At 39.1% G+C, this 21,124-nt stretch overlaps 1 protein-coding gene across 9 annotated transcripts in view; it reads left to right on the top strand.

The window, feature by feature from the left end:
• The first annotated feature begins 1,193 nt into the window (after window positions 1-1,193).
• The window catches only part of C4H1orf146 (chromosome 4 C1orf146 homolog), a 30,673-nt gene continuing 10,742 nt past the window's right edge, over window positions 1,194-21,124 (top strand). Inside the window, exons 1-6 of one of the 9 annotated variants that reach the window (XM_077333017.1) lie at window positions 1,194-2,327; window positions 3,949-4,010; window positions 4,692-4,828; window positions 9,599-9,692; window positions 11,635-11,803; window positions 14,035-14,113. In XM_077333017.1, coding sequence (XP_077189132.1) covers window positions 4,760-4,828; window positions 9,599-9,692; window positions 11,635-11,803; window positions 14,035-14,113 — 411 coding nt within the window. In that variant the 5' untranslated portion in view covers window positions 1,194-2,327; window positions 3,949-4,010; window positions 4,692-4,759. The other 8 variants (XM_077333018.1, XM_077333024.1, XM_077333019.1 and 5 more) reach the window with 8 other exon arrangements.

The following is a 21,124-nucleotide window of genomic DNA, read 5'->3' as shown; positions in this document are numbered from 1 at the left end:
TAAATCTGGACTTGTTCACCATACAAAAAAAGTTGAGAACCACTGGCTTAACCTACTTTGGTCCTTATTTAAATAAAATAGTTGGCAAGGCAGAAGAGCATCTCCATGTCACTTTGTGTGGGCTTAGTCTTCTTGAACCAAGCTGAGGTGAGTGCCAACCAGTTTTGCATGTACAGTTGGCATGCTAGAGAAAGTTGGACTACCATGTCAAAAAGCCATCCTAAGCAAAAAAAATTAAACTTGTTGAACTGAAAAGGTATGGTTCACACTCATGCTGTGATGCTGATGGGGAGGCCCATAGCTCACACACTGCACATATTTTGTATCAAAGAGGTCCAAGTTCAGACTTTGATTTTTCCAGTTAAAAGAATCTGGGAGGGGGAAGCCTTGTAAAAGATCTGTTTAAATTCTCAGCAAGTCACTACCAATTACAGCAGTAATAGCTAGATGGATTAGTATAATACATTTATATTAGATCTGATGCAAAATAAGATTGAGTATCTTGTGCAATAGCAAATAACATGAAATAGAAAATAGAAAACTTCTATCCCTAGAGATGGGGAGATCTGAAGGGTGATGCCTAGAGTTTGTGCAATATGTGATGTCATTTCCTGTTAATACTCTAGAATTTTACCTTTACCATACAGCAGGCATCTTCAAACAGTTTCCTGAAACAATGGGGGGGTTTTGACAGCCCTAAAACGGTTTCCTGATTGGGTGGGAATTAATTAATTTTTCATATTTAAATCGGTTAAATATTTATCAGGTGATATGAGCATATATGATCATGTTGACCCACCCACCCTTCCTAAAATGGCCAATGATTGACCCGGAGGTTGTAGGAAGGGGAGGGGGCCCAGGTGGGCATGTACATCGTTATGCTGCCCAGCCATATTCTGCATGATCACGTGGCTTCTGGGGTTTCTTGAAAAATGAAGAATGTTGTGTTCATTTCATTTCCTGACTCACTTCTCAGGTATCTGGTATTCAAGCTGCTAAACTTGTATTTTCAAATTATATGTACAGTACCTTTTAGTGTGATTTTGACTGTAATGTAAATTAATTATATTTTTATTATGGGAAGTAACTTCCAAGAATCTTTTAATGCATAAACACAGAAACTTGGAAAATCTGGATTATTCTAGAGTGTCTGAAATGGATATTTGCATTTACTAACACAGCACAAAACCTAAAATAATCAGAATGGTTTGCCACTGAAAATCATGTAGCTTGTTTCACTGAATTGTCAGTACAGGCTTACATAGTAAGTGAAGGCTGGAGGGTGCCAGAATTAATTAAAATGTGTTTTGGCTAATTGGCTGTAGTCCCCAAGGCTAGGAGCATATATACACACACATAGCCAGTGTTTATAAAATTACAACTGAAGCCTTTGCTGCCAGAAAATATTTGGGGAAAAGATGAATTTCTAGCTCACATACTGAAACATAGATATTTGTCCTTTTACCAGACTATACCTTGTTATGCTGTTTCTTTGTGTTATGTTTAAGAACAGGAAGTCTAGGGGCATAAAAAATGTAAAATAGACAATATGTTTTTTCATGCTTCTCTAGGCTTCCAAACAAACTCTACTTTTAGATCACAGGCTTTAAAATCTGGAAAATTTTATATAGCTATAACATATAATATGTTTTCTATATTAGAGAAGGCTTGTCTGTATGTCCCAGGGGATTTTATCTTGTTCTTTGCATGACTGGCTTTTTTCTATGGTATCCAATACCATGTAATTTATTAATGTTGTTTTCATTGCTTTGTTAAAGCTAGCAATATGAGATTAACAAGTACCATTTTATGAGAATTTACTGTAACCGTAAGCATTAATCCCACTACCTCCCAGTGTATATTGTTTACTGGGAAGAACTCTTGAGCGTACTTTGTCGTTTAAGACGTTGACTTTAAATTAGTTGCTATTTATTTGTGCCTTATCAGAAAATTTTGACTACCAAACAATATTATAAACACAAGTAGTTATTATTTCAAGGCATTTTATACAGTTGTAGGGTAAAATTCTGCCATATATTTAGAGTTACCAGCTCCAGGTTGGAAAATTCCTGGAGATTTGGGGGTGGGGCTAGGCAAGAGACAAGAGCAGGAAACAATGCCATAGAGTCTATCCTCCAAAAAAGCCATTTTCTCCAGGGGAACTCATCTTTGTTGCCTGGAGGTCAATTGTAATTCCAGGAGCTCTCCAGGCCCCACCTGGAGGCTGGCAACATTATGTGACCTAGCTATTACATTTTGTAATCTCTGGGAACAGTGGGAACTGTGTCTCTTTGTGGAGGATTAGGACTGTGAAAAAGCTAACAATTGTAAGACAAGTTACAACTACAGACATTCGTGTGCTAAATTCCATGTCAAACAGTCTATATTGGCATAAGGAAAGCAAAAACAGTAACATAATATTCAATCAACAAAAAAAATCACAGAATTCAGACAAAATCATATAAAATAACTCAGATTGAATAATTATAGCATCATAAAGGAGCTTTGCCACAATTTCTTTTGTGTATTGATCTGTATTATCAAGAAGAAAAGGAATCTTAAGATAATCAGCGTATTCTGCTAAATGTATTAAAATAAGGTTTAAAAATTTAGAACAAATGATCTCTCTTTTCAGGGAGAGGGGTGGTAAGCATTTGTGAGCTTGAAACATCCCTCTCCCTGAGAAGAGAAATGTTAAAGGCTGTCAAAAAGTGAAAACAACTAAAAAGTCCTGTGTGGGTCTCACTGGTAGATCGCTGTGTGACAGCCATGTTGAGCTGTTTTGGCTACGCTACCACCAGGAAAAACTGGCAAGAGAAGGGAGGAGCTCAGGACTCCAGAGTCTTCCCTCATTAGTGCCTGCTTTTCTGTTTAGTACACTACTAAATCAAGTGACGCTGAGTCTGTCAAGAGCATATGCCTCTTGAGAAGCTTAAAAATGGTCTGGCAGTAAGTAGGTTGGCAGAGGCCTAAATGCTTTTGCTTCCCTCCTCCTCCTCCTCCACATGCCTTAATGACAAAATCTGCATACTCAAGATCACACTTGTACTCCTTTTTAATTAATCTGGAATTAATTACAAAAGTATACCTGATTTATTCACAGTCTCTAGTGCTGATTAGAATTCCCACCTCATCCATGTATAATATATTGAGCAGCTGAGAAAAGAGAGCCCAGCCTTATTTTCACTCTTTTAATAAGGTGTCACCTTTTCTTTTTTTCCATTTCTGACATAGCTCTGTGACTAATTGTCTCAGTTCAGGGGGAAATGTACTTGCTGGATTTCTGAGTATCAGGTTATTCTGATATAGTTATTCAGTTTGGTTTTATCCCGCTCTTACTAAGCAGCTTAGGACAGAGAATGCCCTCTTGTTTTGTGTACCCAGTGGAATAGGCAAGGCAGGAGCTTCATGATCAGCACTCCCAAATCCATTAATATTATTTAGAACTTAATGCAAGAGGAAGGGAGAGTATCTGTGGCCTGGGACAGAAGTGCTGAGGCAGGAATGTTTCTTCACTCCCCCCTCCCCCCCCCCCTATCTCAGGGATAGAAACTGCCCTCTGGTTGTTGTCTTTTTTATGTTTTTGTGCATGTGTGTGTTTATGTGATAGAGGGAGAGAAGTGTTAGCACACTTTACTCAATACTGTGGCCCTGGTCTAAGAATCAACCCTTTGCCACACTTGAAATGACAACTGGGAAACGGGATTACAGACTTCATTAAACTGTCCACAAATTTGACATGCTGACTGTAGACTGGATATTTGGTTGCCTCAAGGGAAGGCAGGAAAAGAGCAGTCGGCCCAAGAATTGTGCGTTCCTTCTCTTGTTTGTATAGTCCTTAAGAAGTTAAGGTAAAGACTTCATGAAGAGGTAGGGGGCATCAGGTGGTTCCTATGTAGACCGGAGATGAAGAAAATATTTTTACATCCCACTTTTCTCTACCCTAAGGAGTCTCAAAGAAATTTGGAATCACATTCTCTTCCCCTTCCCACAATGGGCACCCTTGTGAGGTAAGTTGTTGTGAGAGAGTTCTGAGAGGATGGTGACTGCCTCAAGGTCCCCTGTGGAGGAGTGGGGAATCAAACTGGGTTCTCCAGATTCAGGTCTGCTGCTCTTAACCACTGCACTATGGCAGAGACTGTTGTCTTAAAACCAATGTGATACCTTTTATTGACATCAGCCAAGATAACATGGTGTACAAGCATTGTCAAGTCCTCGAACTCTTCATTAGGGTGGATTTTTTTTTAAAGTATAAGTGTGTGTTTGTGTTTGGGGGAGACAATGACATTTTAGGTCATGATCTTCAGGCCTCTTGCCTATGCCCTGTGTCGAATGTCAGGCAGTTTTGACAAAAGTGATGCATAATATCAGCTCCAATTAGTATTTTCTCTGTTCAAATCTGACTGGCATTCTTCATAAGATACAGACAAAGGATCATGGCCTGAAATATGTTTCATTCTCCCTCCCACCCTTTTTAATTTGTTCTTTAAAGTAACTCGTTAGTCCAGAGTGACTTTAGCGCTGCAGCGTGAGGCACAAGTCTTCTGTACTTCGCAGACTAACTGCTCTTCTTGCTCTTACCTTTCCTGTTGTCCACTAAAACAAAACAAGCAATTCAATAAAATCCCTCTTATATTACTGTTGTTTAAAAGATGTAAACAATATTTTTACTATCTTTCCACCAATACTAGGTAGCGTTCCTTGAGCATTTCAGAAGATAGTGACTGGGGTTTTATTGCAGTTTATAAAGTCTGTCAAAATGGCTGAAAGTGATGGACAAGAAAAGGCACGATGGTTTACAACAGTAATCATGAGCTCCTCACTTCAGGTACTGTATATTACAACTATGTAATGTTATTCCAGCTAACCTTAAAAATGTTTTGGAATAAATGTTAATTTAGCTCCACCAAGGAGGGTTATTTGGAAATTTAAGGTTAAATCTTTCTTTTTAGAAGTTAACCACTGAAAATCCACACCAAAATTACTGTTAATATGAGCATTTGTCCAATATAGCATGTACTCAAAAACTCATACTTAGAATTAAACTTTGCTGGTCTTGAAGGTGCCACATGGTCCAAATGTATTCTGTTGCTTCAGACCGATACAATCATCCACCTGAATCATTCATTAGATTAGATTAATAAAAAATCAAGTGAGTGTTGATGCTTTTTATGCCATGTGGAATCCATTTATATCTTTTGCTAATCAAAAAAAGTTGACAGTTTTTAATTCTCCAATTGATACAAAGAGTATGGAAAGATGCAATTCAGTATTGGAGTTGGAGTAACATCCTTGTTGAATCTGTAAAACAAACTATTTGTCAACAATTGTAAACATTTTTTCTTTCCCATTTCTCAGTATCTTCATTATTTTGCATTTGCCTTTTAGTTTTTATTCTCTTGTTACAGTTGTTGTAATATATGATAATGAAAAAAGTGAAAAGAAAAAGCTGCCCATTTGATAGCATAGAGTTGCCAACTTCTAGGAAGGCAGGGTTGACGTATCCCTTAGGCACAGGAGGCACAATGCCTAGGGCTCATGACACTTTTAGGGGCCCATGAAAATGTTTAAATTCTTTTTTAAAATCAGAAGAAAAATGAATTTGTAGGGTTGAAGAATTAGAAAAAAATGAAATGCTTAGGGACCATGAAAATCTTTACAATTTTCCTAAAACAGAAAAAAACCAAAAGTATTTAAACTTACATGAAAAATAATTTTAATATTCATATTATTATGGTGGGAGGGGCCCACAAAGGCATGAGTACCTTGTTCCTACAAAACTTTTAGGGCTCATAAGAAAGTTAATTTTTTCTTAAATAAGTAAAAATTAAAATAAAGTAGTAATAATTTGTTTTCACACCTTTAACCTTGAAAGTACAATTATAGTTGTCTTTATGCCAACACAGTTGTAAAATGTAATTGTTAATATATTCTTTTCTGGAGAAAAGTGTCAGGGTCTATGAAGGCAAAGTGCCTGGGACCCACAGAAGTCATAATGCAGCATTGGAGGTAAAGCCTCAAGTTGTCTGAGAATTGCAACCAGACTACAGTTCCTCTGGATAAAATAGCGACTTGGAGGTGAACTCTAGCATCTTGTCCCAGCTGAGCTCCCTCCCATTCCTGAACTCCACCTTCCCCAGGCTCTGCCCCCCAGGCTCTGCCCCTCCATGGATTTTCCAACCTGGAGTTAGTAGCCCTGTGGCATAAAGGCATATTCAGCCAAGACTGGGACTTCACATATGTGTGGTTTTCTAAGAATACATGTATTCTTAGAAATACAAGCAGTGAGGCTACAATTAGAGGCAACCCAGAAGGTTCAGCTGATGCAAAATACAGCCATCCATTTGTACAGGGGAGGAGTGTGTGGCAGGGAAGTAAGCCAATATGATCCTAATAAGACAATCCAGTTTACTGTTGTTTTGCTATATCCTGCTGTTGGGCAGGATAGAGATGTTTTAAATAAATGAGCAACCAGAATCACGGCTTTGAAAATGACATCTCTTCATGAATGAAGAGCATCAATCACAATAAAATTGATATCCAAAACACGGCTTTATTTAGTCCGTGGTGCCCGCGGCGCTGCGGGCTGTGTTAAGATAAAAACATTCCAGCTATAAGAATCATTCTGGTTTTAAAACTCACAAGCATTATCTCAAGCAATTGAGACTATCTCTACCTAAGTTGCTCCGAATCCAACCAGCTCTTCCTTGTTTTGATTGCTCTCCAAGCAAATCTGGCCACAACAGAAGTTATTTCTGTGCTTTTGTCTGACAGCATGTCTGTGATTGCCTCTGAGTTGGGCTTATTCTGCAGGGAAGATATAAGTTCTCCCCTGAATTGCCTATGCTAGAGTAAATAAATGCTTCTTGAAAACACAAGCTTAGATAAGAACCTTCACAGCACCTCCTGTATCTTTTTTCTCAATATGTGTGATGATGCAATTGCTATTAACAACCCAATGGAAGGTTGCAAAAGGAAGGAAAGTAACACATTGGTGAGCATCAGCTGTACTAACAGAAACCCGCTTTGATAGCCAAGGAAGCAGGAGTAGCCTCAAGAGGGCAATAACTAAAAATGACACATAGGTGAAGGTTTTGAGTACAGGAGGAAAAGAAGGCTCAGCATCCTACAGCCAGTTCAGAAGCAGCACTTAGCATTCAGTAATAAAACAGCCACCTGGATCCTTTTTTGTTGATACCATGTTTTATATAAGGATTTTGTTTGTTTCCTCCTTTTTGGCAATAATGGTTCTGGAAAGCAGTGCATTGGCAGTGCCTTAAGCTTAACACTGTACTCATTTCAGTGGTAAAAAAGAATTGAAAGCAATAAAGAAACCTGGCTAACATATAAATCAAATTATAAATAAATAAATAAAAATAAATATCCCATGTCAGACACATAAACAATAGGATTACTGCATTCCTTCCTGTTGGTTCGTTTCTTTAAGAGATTTATACCCTGCTTCTCCAGAATTTTCCTGAGATGGCTACCATAAAAGAAGAAGTGTTGTTTTTTATTCTAGCAATGAAGCATCCTTAGGGTACACTTTCAGTTCATACAGAGCAATGAGGAAATAAGAAGAGTTCGTTTTTATACCCCAGTTTTTACTGCCTTGGGGCAGCTCACAACATAGAAAAACTTTACAATAAAAACTTTAAAATCTTAAAATTTCCATTTAAAGCACTGTAATCAGCTCAACATTTAAACTATCACCTGGGCCAGATGTTAAAATAAGTGACCTGGTTATGAATGGCAGGAAAGCAGCTCAAGCAGAGCCAAATTACCTTTCCCTTCCTCTCCCCACAATAGACACCCTGTGAGGTAGGTGGGGCTGAAAGAGCTCTGACAGGGCTGCTCTGTGAGAACAGTTCTAAGAGGACTGTGACTAGGCTATGGTCGCCCAGCTAGCTGCATGCGACGGAGTGGGAAATGAAACCTGCCGCTCTTAACCACACAGCAAGCTGGTTCTTGAAATAAACATTGATTAATACAAGCTTTAAAAGCAGTAATAAAATAATCTGATGAAACTACTTATCAACAATAAAACCATCCCATTTATATATATTAAAAATAGTGTAAAACAATTCCAGCATAAAAGCCAATTAGCAGGAAACATAGGGACACATTAGTAAAATAAAAGTACAATAGGAAATAGTTTCAAAAACTGGATGAACAAAATGTTTTCGCATAACACCTAAAAGCCAGTAATTAGATGTCAAGGGAAAACATAATCCTCCAGCAGGGAACCTGCACGGAGAAAGCCCTGCCCCCAGTAACCATGCTTTCCTTTTGAGGGTGAGGGCATTCCATACCATATGTTTAAATTGCTTCATTGCTGGGAGACATGATGTAGCAGTACCTGGCTCCTGCCCTTCAGTCCTCCATCCATCCTGTGACCACCATTCCTGTGGCAATCATCAGGAGCCTTGATGTGCCATACAGCAGTAGGAAGAAGACGGAAGGATAAGACCCAACTACCTTTTCTTGAAGAATTTAAATATACATCATGGATCCATCAGGCAAATATTTATTGCATTCTTTGACCAAATCCAGTCACAATGCAGAAAAATAAAACCATCACGGATCTTCTGCAATCAGGCAACACTCTGTTTCATGGTATACCAAGTTGAACATGGAGCACCCAAGACATAGAAGATAGTACTTGACATACAAAATTGCATCTTTCATAGCAGCATAATTTCATAGCAAAAAATTAGGGATGATATGGATAGAGATCATTTTTCCTTCCTCTTCCATAATACTAGAGAGCCAGTTTGGTGTACTGGTTAGGAGTTCTAATCTGGCATGCCGGGTTCGATTCTGCACTCCCCCACATGCAGCCAGCTGGGTGACCTTGGGCTCCCCACAGCACTGATAAAGCTGTTCTGACCGAGCAGTGATATCAGGGCTCTCTCAGCCTCACCCACCTCACAGGGTGTCTGTTGTGGGTATAGGAAAGGGAAGGCGACTGTAAGCCGCTTTGAGACTCCTTCAGGTAGAGAAAAGCAGCATATAAGAACCAACTCTTCTTCTTCTACTACTAGAAACTATCTGAAGAAGTGTGCTTGCACACGAAGGCTTATATTTTAAATGAAACTTGGTGGTCTCAAAGATGCCACTGGACTCAAATTTCAGACTAACATGGCTACCCAGCTGAAATTTACTGGGTTTAAGACCAACAAAAGGAAGTATTTCATCAAATTATGCACAATTAATTTATGCAATATACCTCCTGGAAGATATGATGGGTACAAAATTTGGTTGCTTTAACAATGAATGGCTCTACTAATTATAATTATAGCTGATATTTGAATGAAATCTCCATGTAAAGAGTCATATTATGAATTACCCTTGTTCTCATGACGTTTTATATGCCATTAAAGGTTTTTTGAATTTGAGTCATATTTTGGGGCGAATAGCAAATGGTAGGGTAGGTAGTTGCTGAAAATAGATATTGGTCTGATCTAGCAAAACAGTTTTTGTGTTCTTGATATAGTTGTGTACATAATTAAAACTTCCTTTGAATATGTTAACATTTTCCTATTGAAATATTGCCTCAAGAACTGAATGGTAATGTATTGTTTCATAACGTCCTTAGGGTCATGACATTTCAACATCTCTACAAAACCAGCAACATCGGATTCGTTATTCAGATTCAGTGGAAATTGGATCAATTATTTTTCCCCTTTCTGGTACAGTATACTAAACAATAAGTATTTTAAAAATGCCTAGAAATGTGACGGTGCAGTGTCAGGACCACAAGGCCACTGAAAACTACAGTAATTTTTGTTGGGAGCGATGGCAGTTGAGATAGCTAATCTCTGTATTTGTAAATAGCCCTGTAACGCAGTGGTGGTCAACCTGTGGTCCTCCAGATGTCCATGGACTACAATTCCCATGAGCCCCTGCCAGCATTTGTCCCCAGTAACCATGCTTTCCTTTGCTGGCAGGGACTCATGGGAATTGTAGTCCATGGACATCTGGAGGACCACAGGTTGACTACCGCTGCTGTAATGGCTTGATTTGGTGAATATTTTCCATAATGGGTTGAGTATGCTAAATAATGTAAGGTCAGGTAGAGAGCCCTGGCTTTCATAGTAATATAAGTAGCATTGCTGTTTGGCTTTTTGCTCTTACATTCTGTAAGAGCTTAACATTCTGTACAGCCAAGAAGTTGATAGGAGCTATAATCCGCTTTGTGAGACAGAAGATAAGGGGATGTGTCTGTAAAATACTTACATTTTAGTATAATTTATTTGTTTTAAGAAAGTGCCTTGACTTTCTGCCCCATCAGGGTCACCAAGGTAGTGGGGATTACTATTATGATTAAAGTAACATACTCCTGGATTTCTAAAAGCAAAGCAGCATATTGAACTCCAGGGATTTCATTGCATTTTTGGTGAGAGGTGCTAGGTTTATGTATCAGAAAGGTCAGTGGCTAGCAGCAATGTTCCTGCTAATTTTTCCTCCTACTGAACGGTGTAGTTGACATCCTGAGCAGAATATAACTGCGGTAATCTTAAAATTAATAGGCAGTGGGCAGTGCAAGACCCTGTGCAGCTTCAGGCTGCTGCTGAGCGAGACTTCTTTGAGCAGCTGATCATGTCCAAAGCTTAGAGGGAACACTGGCTAGCACATCATAAATAGTAGATGATTCAGAAGCTTCAGCTTCTCAATATGTAGTAGCCAGTTTGTTATCAGTGGATATTACATTAGTCCTGAGGCTCATTCACTAGCAGTCCAACTTAAGGTGCTGGTGCATAACTTTGAAGGCCTTTATAACAGGGCCCACATATTTGAAGGGCTATCTCTTAAAATATGAACCCATGTGCAGTAGTGTACCTCACAACAGGTTCTCTGAGTAGTGCACTATCTCATGAGAATATGATCCACTAAGACTCAGTTTTCAACTTTTTTGTTGCTTCCCTGCATCTTTGGACCAGCCTCCCAGGAAGAGTATCGCAGCTGCCTATCCTTGAGGCTTTCCAGTGAGACTGTAAAGCAGAGTTATAGAGAGCTTGTGGGGCAGCTTGAAGGTTGTTGTTGCAAGCCCCAGCTTATTTGTATCATGATGTCTTTGAATGATCACAACAGACGAGGATTTTTGTGTATTTGCTCTTGGACCCCATCTTGGAGTCTTGACAATATCAACAGAAAGGCAAGGTGCAACTAAACAGGGTCCTCTATGGTTTGTTTTTGTATGGGAGACTACCAAGGAAAACCAGGGTTGCAACTTGCAATGCAGAGGAAGGCAATGGCAAACCACCTGTGCCACGTTGGTTGCAATTTGATGGCACTTTATTGTTGTTGTTGTTAATATCCTAAATAAACAAGGGATGGAATTTCAGCACAGAGTAGCTATATCCTTTAACTGTGTGGTTGGCAGCTTCCCCTGGGTGGCTCCTGAGCAGTTTGGAATAAATTCTTTTTCATTAGTTAGTATGTTTACTATGGATAACTCACCCAGTTCCAGACTCATCGGATGATGCACTTTCAATATTTTTTTGCAGCTGGATTTTCCCATGCAAAGCAGGAAAATCTGATTCTGAAAGTGCACTAAAAATGCATTATCTAACGTATGCTTTTTCCCATTTATTAGCGGTTAACGGTATGACAACCTTTCTTCTTGCCCAGGTGTTGCATTTTTATTGGCTGATGTTCAAGACTTGCTTCTCACAAAAAGAGATCCATTCTTTGATATAATAAAGACATTCATGACCATTCATAGGAATGGATTTTTGCTGTTGTCAGCTGCCCTTCATGGATCAAAAGAATGGGATGTAATGTTCAAAATTCAGCAGAGGTATGAAATAAATAAGTTTATTTTATTACTAATGGAAAATGGGGGTACTGAAGTTCGACATTTGCCCAAAATAGACAGATGTTAACCAGCATAAGCATTTGTATGGGGGGGGGAATAATAAACTGGCTGAAGGTGAAGATGGAATTCCAGAAATACAGAGTTATAAATAATTATCAAATATAATCCCAATATTATCAAGAAAGAACAGAGCAAGCAATTAAAGAGCAATATTTGCCCATTTCTCTAGTTTTGCCAAGCTTGTTAATACATAAAAGCCTGACAATTCTCCGGTCTTACTAAGATAGTTTAATAATTAAAATGACTAAGGAATGTCAACTCCTTGTTTAGCTCTCTGAAAGCATTAGCTCCATCATCCCACATGAAATTGATTTTGCTAATTTCACTGGAAACTAGCCAAAGCATAACAGCACTGTAAATTTAGCCTATTGACATACTGACTTATGCAAGAAAGTGATGCCTCTGAGACAAAGGACAGGGCAAAATTAGTTTAATAATATGACACTGTTCTGGAAATGCAACAATTTAAAAATTCCAAAGAACAAACATAGTTAAGTCTTTAAAAAATCTAAGAACTAGTAGGAAATGTCATACATATTGAGTGCTGCCTTTTTAAATGCTATATAATCCCAAGGATGTATACTTGAGATTGAAACATGAATGTATTTTTTAAAGGAGATATGGTTTCTGATGCCCCATGTGCGTAACCTAAATTAGGGAGTTACAATCCTAGATAAATGGTTATATAATATATATACACACACACATTACCCTGGTTATAATTTGTATAGGACATTGGTGTCCACAATGTTTTACCATTAGCAAAGAAGACAAGTGCCAGCCCTAAGGATGCTGTAATTAAAATTTCAATCGTGGAGAAACCCCAAAGGGTGAAGCAGGAAGAAAGAAGCAAGTATAATGATGGTTAGATGTCTACATAGCTTATGTATTATTATTAAATTATTCATTTATTACAAGTGTGCAAGAAGCTGTCTTACAATGTGTCAGACTATTAGTGCATCAGGGTCAGTACTTTCTATTTTGACTGGCAGCAGATCCCCCGGGTTTCAGTCTTTTGCATCACCCTCTACTTCATTCTTTTGATTGAAGATCAGGAATTGAACCTGGGGCCTTGTGCATGCAAAACAGACTTTCTACCCCTAAGCTACACACATTTCCTTCAAATATAATTTACTCGAAGAAGGCTGCTAACAAATAGATTGGCGTTACAGTATCAGCAGTACAGTAAAGCGTATACAGAATTCTCAACAAGAAAATCCCATCAGATAGCTTAAAAAGTAGAAAACACAGCTCCCCCCTCACACACACACACACACACATATATACAAGGCCTCAGTGAACCCTGAAAAGGAGAGTGTTTTAAGGTATGTTGTCCCCATTGAGAAGGCAGGATCTCCACCACCTGACTCATCTCAGATGGTGGGAGAACACAGAGAATGACCTCTGAAAATAATCTCAAGGACCAGATGATAAATTTAGGATTTGCTTCATTCAGTAAAGGATTCTGGGATGTAAATAATGTGTTTCAAGGGGAAAAACAGAGAATTACGTGTGCACCTATGCAATAACAAAATACATATGTGCATATATTACAAAATCTATATATTGTAATATCGTTGACCAAATCTGAGAATATTTAAATCTGGTGACTGGGACTGTGAACAGGCTTGCAGAAAAATGTGAACTCTAAAAAGATAAATAAATGGGAATCTAAAGAATCTAAAGATGATAAAAAGAGCTCTTGTAGGTTGAAGGAACAGATTCTCTCCGTGGCCATTGCTAAACAGGCACAGATTCCAGGGTTGGTTCTGTCAGTAAGAGGCAGGGGGAGTGGGCAGGGCCTTTTAAGGCCTGTTTTAGCCTTTGAGGGAAGACACATTGGGGCAAGGAAATGCTCAGCTATGAGTATGGGAGAGGGGTATTTGCACACCCTTGCTGTTCTTTTCCCTCCTTCCTTCATGGCCTCTGAGTACTCATCTAAGTTCATAAAATCCCAAATACTGCAACCAGATTATGTTAAAATGTATGCTAATAACTGAAATAAAATTTTATATTTTCTTGGTACCAGACGTGGAATTTTTGTAGATAGGAACTTATGCATTTGCATAATGCTAGAACTCATGACAATGCTGTAAAAGCATGTAAGTGCTGTATTTATTATGACCTATATTTATGATAACTCTGTTCTTTAGATTCTTGGGCAGCAATTTACGAATAATTCCAGTCCACAATACTGCTGAAGCTATTAAACTTATGCTGACGATAGCAAAGGTAAACATGGATATATTTTATTACTTGATAATGAGTATAAACAAAACTCTTCTGACATGTCTTCAAACAAGTAGTTTCTGCTTTCAAAGTGTCTTGACTATTGCTAGGCAAGTAACTTCTCCATGAACTACTGTAGCATCATCATTTTGAGTTTTTTGTGCATTTGTGAATCATTATTTCCAGTCCCTGAAGTTTCATTCACTGTTCTCAAAACACTAAATTTTTCTTCAAGTTTTGCTGTGTTTTTTCAGACTGCCTTTTGCAGTGGTCTGAAACTATATGGGAAAAACTTTAAAAACAAACGAACAGTGGAGCAATAACTGGCAAACAATACTCTGTGAATGTAAGTGGATGGAAAAATTTATGCAGTTAAGAAGCCAAACTGCAGCACAAACTTGGTGTGGAAAATAGTAAAGTTGCTGGCCCCCAAGTAAATCATGAAGACAGCAAAATTGGGCTAACTGCAGAGAAGACCATTGGTCTTTCTGGATCAGTATTGTGTATTCAGACTGACAATGGTTCTCCAAGGTCTCAAACAGAGATCTTTCACATAAGCTATTGCCAGATCCTTTGACTAGAGATGCTGGGGATTGAACCTGGGACCTTCTACATGCCAAGGATCTGCCTATCCTCTCTTTATACATGGCTAAAAATTAATTTCCATCCTAAGATCTTCTGCCTTTGATATTGATTAAATCAAAGTGGATCAAAGCCATTGAAAGCAAACTAAATAGCTTTCAATGGATAAATTGCTTTTGAAAGCAAAATAAATAGATTTATTTATTTATTTATTTATTTAGATTTCTATACTGCTCATTTCTTTGCAGCTCTGGGCGGTTTACACAGAACATTATAACTTACATGGAACATTATACAGACTATAACATCAAAACAACTTTCAATAAAACATCAAAAGATTACAAAACCACATTTATAATATAATAACAATTAATAGTAACTAGATCAAGCTAGAGAAACTATAAATCAAAGGGTCAAAGATATTGAATGTCAAAGGACCTTTCTAGCTCTTCTTCATTTGATGGGCCCCTCCCTAGCAAATATATATTTTATTTATTTATAATTTGATTTATATCCCGCCTCTCCCAACAAGGTTGACTCAAGGTGGCTTACAAAAACCCATAAACAATATACCCCATACAGTGTTAAGATCCACAGTTCCCCATACAACTCACATTAAAATAATCATAGTCCTACAGATATTAACACCTGCTCATCTGTATCTGCTGGAAATAGTCACATAGGGGCATACACACTTGCCAGCCCTACCCTCTACTATTCTAGAAGGAAAATTTAATAAGCTCCCTAAGGAGAAAAGACTCTGTCCATGTAACACTAAGGAACTGCAAACCATCAACTGTGTTTTCTTCAGATGCCCTTTTTATAGGGAACCTTATGCCAAGATTATTGAGCCTCTGATTAGATATATGAATGCTGAGAATGAAGGGGATTGGATTTAAAAGTTCCTTATGGGAGATAACATTCCCACCACCTTCCAGGTAGCAAAGTACTGTGCAATTTTATTATGATCAGTTCAGACAACTAAGTATAGCTTCTATATAGTTTTTATCTTTTGGTAGATCTATTTTATTAACCATTAATTTTTATTCTAAGTTTACTGTTTTATCATTTTTTGTGGCTAGCAATTGCTGTAATAAAATTTGATTGAGTGATTGATTGATTACATGCCAAGCACTAAGCCATATAGCAAATATTGTGAAAGCCCTAGAATTATAGAATCATAGAATCATAGAATAATAGAGTTGGAAGGGACCTCATGGGTCATCTAGTCCAATCCCCTGCACTATGCAGGACACTCACAACCCTATCACTCATCCACTGTAACCTGCCACCCCCTTGAACTTCACAGAATCAGCCTCTCCGTCACATGGCTACCCAGCCTCTGTTTAAAAATCTCCACAGATGGAGAACCCACCATCTCCTGAGGAAGCCTGTTCCCCTGAGAAACCGCTCTAACTGTCAGGAACTTCTTCCTGATGTTTAGACCGAATTTCTTTTGAATTAATTTCATCCCATTGGTTCTGATCCATCCCTTTATCTGAGTATCTTGAGAGACCTGCTACCTGACAGAATAGACAATACTGACCTTGATAAACCAAACATTTGAATCAATATAAGGCAAGTTTATCTATCAATGTTGTTGTATATTTATTTTATTTACTTTATTTATTTGGGGCAATCCCTCAGAAATTTTAGGTTTTTAGTCCTCTTCTAAAATCCCACTCTGTGAACTGAACAGGTTCATTGTTCCTGGAATGCTGAGAGTCTCTTTAAAGAGAAGAGGGCTAGATACAATGAAGAATGGGAAAATTAGTCCCAAAGAGTTTATAGTATCTTAAAGAATTTTGAGTTGGAAATGGAAAAGAATTTCTCCGCTATTTAGCCTCCCTCTTCACCAAGTAATTCCTTGATAATACTAACCATTATATAAGTACCTAACTGAATGCTGGTAGATGAATAGCATATAGGACTTTAGGTTTTAAGAAAGGTCAACAACACTAAATACTTTTGCAAGGATTATTTAGAGTATATAATACCAAATTAAAAAGCAGTACAGATTTGACATGTGACAACAGGGTCAGGAGGCATGAAGGGGGAGAGTCAGTTATGACCTCATTAGTCTCTAGATCAAGTGGATGAGAGGGCTGTGGATGGGAAGTAGATGAGAGGGCTGAGAATAGGAAACTATATTTTAGCTCTAGGAGGTATACTGTAGCAAGGAATAACTCAAGGGGCAGAGCCCTGGAGATTCCTCTCTTCCATCTGGATACCTTACCTCACCATCCTACTTCTATTCTTAGTATGCTTCCAAAGGGAGAGGGAGGAGGCATGGCTTGCTCTCTACACATACATACTAGTAGGAGCAGGAGGTCCTTTCAAAAGGCAGCACCCCATAGGGGGCTCTATAATCCGGAAACTGCAATTGGTGCAGAACGCAGTAGCCAGGATTCTCACCAATACATATACAGCCTATACTTCAACAACTCAGAATTCCGGTCTGGGCCCAGTGTATCTGAGAGACCGTCTCTCTGCCTATACCCCCAAAAGAGCACTATGCTCTGCCACTGCCAACTGGCTAGTGATCCCTGTCCCCAAAGAAGCACATCAGACCTCAACGAGGGCCAGAGCTTTTTCTGTCCTGCCCCCCACCTGGTGGAACAAGCTCCCTGAAGAGATCAGGGCCCTGTCTGAACTCCCAAAATTCCACAGAGCCTGCAAAAGGGAGCTCCTCCACCAGGCATTTGCCTGAGACCGACAACAGGTCCCCCCTCAGACATTCTCTCCATGGCCTGAACCAATCTTACCTCTCTAAGGGCCTTAGCTAAGTTCCGTTCCTGTTACATTGTTTAAGATCCCTGAAATTGTTTTACTTAGATTATTGTTGTTGTTGTATTTGTTTATGTTATACAACAATTTGTTCCATGTATCCCCCCACGTTGTATGTAAACCGCTCTGAACCATATGGAAGGGCGGTATAGAAATCAAAGAAACAAACAAAAACAAACAAACAATAAATAAAGATCCATGGTGTGAAGACCACTGTTCTAACCAATTGAGGTGGTCTTGTGAAAACAAAAGTAAAATTAAGCTAGCAAACCAAACTCCTTAAAAGCAATTATACCATTGCAAATCCATACCTTAAATCAGTGGTCCCCAACCCCCGGTCCGGGGACCGGTACCGGTCCATGGATCAGTTGATACTGGGCTGTGGCTCCTCCTCGTCCTCATCCCTGGCTGCTGCCTTGGAGGCTGCCCTGCCACTCTGCCGCCGGCTCACCTTTGGTGCTCTCCAGTGGCCGCCATGGCTGGGGCTCCCCCTCAGCATGGCACTGTGCAGCTGCTGCTGGCAGCACCCCCCAGCGGGCAGCGGGAAGTCAGGGGTACTGGCAGGAAAGCAAGTGGAACAGGTGTTCAGGCGGCGGCGACGTCCCTCAGCAAAAGACTAACCCCCTCCCGAGCTTCAGTAAAATTGTCAAGCATTGACTGGTCCCCAGTGATAAAAAGGTTGGGCACCCCTGTCTTAAATCACAGCCACAAAATGTACTTGGAGCATTAATTTTGATACCTTCTAAATGTTTAGTAGCTGCCTAAAGACATGTAGAGACTTTCTGAGCAATGCTAACAGCATTTGTCCCCTTTATTCTGCACCTCCTTAGGTTGTTTCCAAATGGTTGTTGTAAATTAACCAAGCATTTACAGGGTTGCTTATGTAATTTGGTGGAATGGTATTAGAAATAATATTGTTTGTATAAGCAAATGTACAGTCATATTGAAATTATGCTAAAGTCATTTCCTTCCTATGTATGTTAACTATGTAGTTAGTGGCTATGATATGCTGTGTTGGAGTCCTTAAACACTTAGGAGCTAAAGTCACTGCACACTGAGAATTAACTTGGGATAAACATTTATTAGCTGAGTCACTGAAGTATTATATGGAAACCATTGTTTATAGCAAGTAGACAATTGCTGCATTTCAACATTTTCTACATGCTTTATATTGATTCTGCACTGAGGAAATAAGGCATGTGTGAGATTCCGCTTGACTTTTCCAATGAATAAACTTGGCATATTATCAAAAGCAATTTACTCAAGTAGCAATACAAAGTTTATGACTAACCCAGGGAGGAGTCAGGAAGACAGAGCGGCTCTCTGCTTGTCTGCGTTGGCCATGAATTCACACACAATGAAAAAGGAATGGGAGGAAAGAGCTGAATATGCTTAACTTCCCCCAATGGCTTCTTCCATTTCTCCTTTTCAGAGCTCTGTCAACAGAAAATGACTGTTGCAAGCAGAGATTCAGGTATTCAAGCAGGAGAGGACTGTGCCCAGCCGCATAGAGTCTACCTTCCAAAGCAGTCATTTTCTCCAGGGAAACTGATCTCTGTAGCCTGGAGATGAGCTATAATTGCCTTTGGGGAGATATATTTGTAGTTAGTAATACATTTGTGTCCAAGTCAGAGGAAACTATTAAATGTTATAGTGACAAGTCTCCTCATTGCTTGCTTAGGAGTATTGATAGCCATTTAAAAATGGTGCACTCCTTTATGTCTCTTGCCTCACATCATGCCTGTAAGTTAGGTGGGCCCCTGTTCCCTTTTTATAATAAGGCTGATGGTGGTTTGTGGGTGGCTTTTGTGTGATGTCTGTGCCTGCATGTTATTATTGTTTTAATGGGGATTCTGGGATGCTGTTACCCACCACGAGCCGCAAGGGCGTGGCGGGAAATAAATCTAATAATAATCATAATAATAATCATCATAATAATGTAGGCTGGCATCACTAGCCAAGAGCTATTACACCTGGATCTAATGTAAGAACTGTGCACAGCTTGCACAAGGATTCCTTTCTTCCCAGGTTTTCCCTTGCTGCCATTTTGGACCCTAGGGGCTTGTCTAAGTTATCGTTCTATTTGAAGCCACTGTTAGATTGTTGATATATTATTCATGACTATGTTATTTGCTTAGACCTTCTGGCGAACGGCGGTATAAATAATAAATAAATATTCTCAGGTCTTGCTAAGATTGCCAACCTCCTGGTGGTACCTGGAGATCTTCCAAAGTTACAAGTGCTCTCTAAATCATACAGATCATTTCCCCTGAGAATTGCTGCTTTGCATGGTGAGCTTTATGACCACTGAGATGAATGCTTTCATGATTTGCTCAGGCAAGGTGCTGCATACAGAAAAAGGAAACTTTAACTTATTTAACAAGCATTTTATTAGTGATGCTATGCATACTGTAAACAAGTGACTTCCTGAAGTGTGGCAGGGGCATGGCCAACTGGCATCACTTCTGGTGTTACTCAAATTCCGAAGAATATTTCAGAGCTTACTCCATTGTCAAAATGTTAGAAAAGGCTGTTCTAGGGAGCATGATGCCTGAAATTATTACTGAAAAATTCCACATAAACTTGTCTAGCTGTTAACACTTCAACACAATTCAACGTTAGTTACACAATTCAACGTTTGTTACATCTAATTCTTGGTCCATTACTTTCAGTGAGACCAAGTTACTACTAATGTTAGCTGGATTGTGCTCTCTGTTTCTTACAATAGATCTGCCAGGCAGAGTGATAGCCTGCTAGCTTTGTATGTTTAAGTAATCTTGGGGTCTGTGAAACGGTTGTGAAATCAGGGAGCATGGTACAAAATGGGATGTGCCCTGTTTTGTCTTTCATGTTCATAAAATCATAGAATTGGAAGGGACCTTATGGGTCATCTAGTCCAACCCCTTGCACTGTGCAGGACACTCACAACCCTATCACTCATCCACTGTAACTTGTCATCCCCTTGAACTTTCACATGATGAGCCTCTCCATCAGACGGCTATCCAGCCTCTGTTTAAAAATTTCAAAAGATGGAGAACCCACCACCTCCTGAGGAAGCCTGTTCCACTGAGAAACCGCTCTAACTGTCAGGAACTTCTTCCTGATGTTTAGACAGAATTTCTTTTGAATTAATTTCATCCCATTTGTTCTGGTCCGTCTCTCCGGGACAAGAGAGAGCAACTCTGTCCCATCCTCCATACGACACCCTTTTAAATACTTGAAGATGGTTATCAGATCCCCTCTCAGTCGTCTCCTCTCCAGGCTAAACAGACCAAGCTCCCTTGCTTGCTTCTGGAGAAAATGTTACATCATATTTTCAAAACATTCTTTGAAACTTCACTTGCTAACACTATTTCAAATAGAGGTAGTTGTAAAATGGAAATTAAAATTCTCCCAATTTTATGAGTCTGAAAGAAAAAATAAATCCACTTTTTCTGCTTCAGTTCTGGATTGTTCCTGAGTAAATGAAAAGACTCCCAATTCAGAAGGAATGTCAGAACACCTGCTTAGCATGTGAGCAGTCTCAGAATCTATCCCTGGCATCTCTGTTTAAAAGAATACTGAGTTCTCTCTCTCTCTCTGCTGCGGACACTGCCTGATAGAGCTGACAATGCTGAAATAAATGAACCAATGAAATAAATGAAC

Source organism: Paroedura picta, chromosome 4 (genome assembly GCF_049243985.1).
Source record: "Paroedura picta isolate Pp20150507F chromosome 4, Ppicta_v3.0, whole genome shotgun sequence".
Taxonomy (NCBI): domain Eukaryota; kingdom Metazoa; phylum Chordata; class Lepidosauria; order Squamata; family Gekkonidae; genus Paroedura; species Paroedura picta.
The sequence above is the reverse complement of the archived record's forward strand: the minus strand, read 5'-3'. Positions and strand labels throughout refer to the sequence as shown.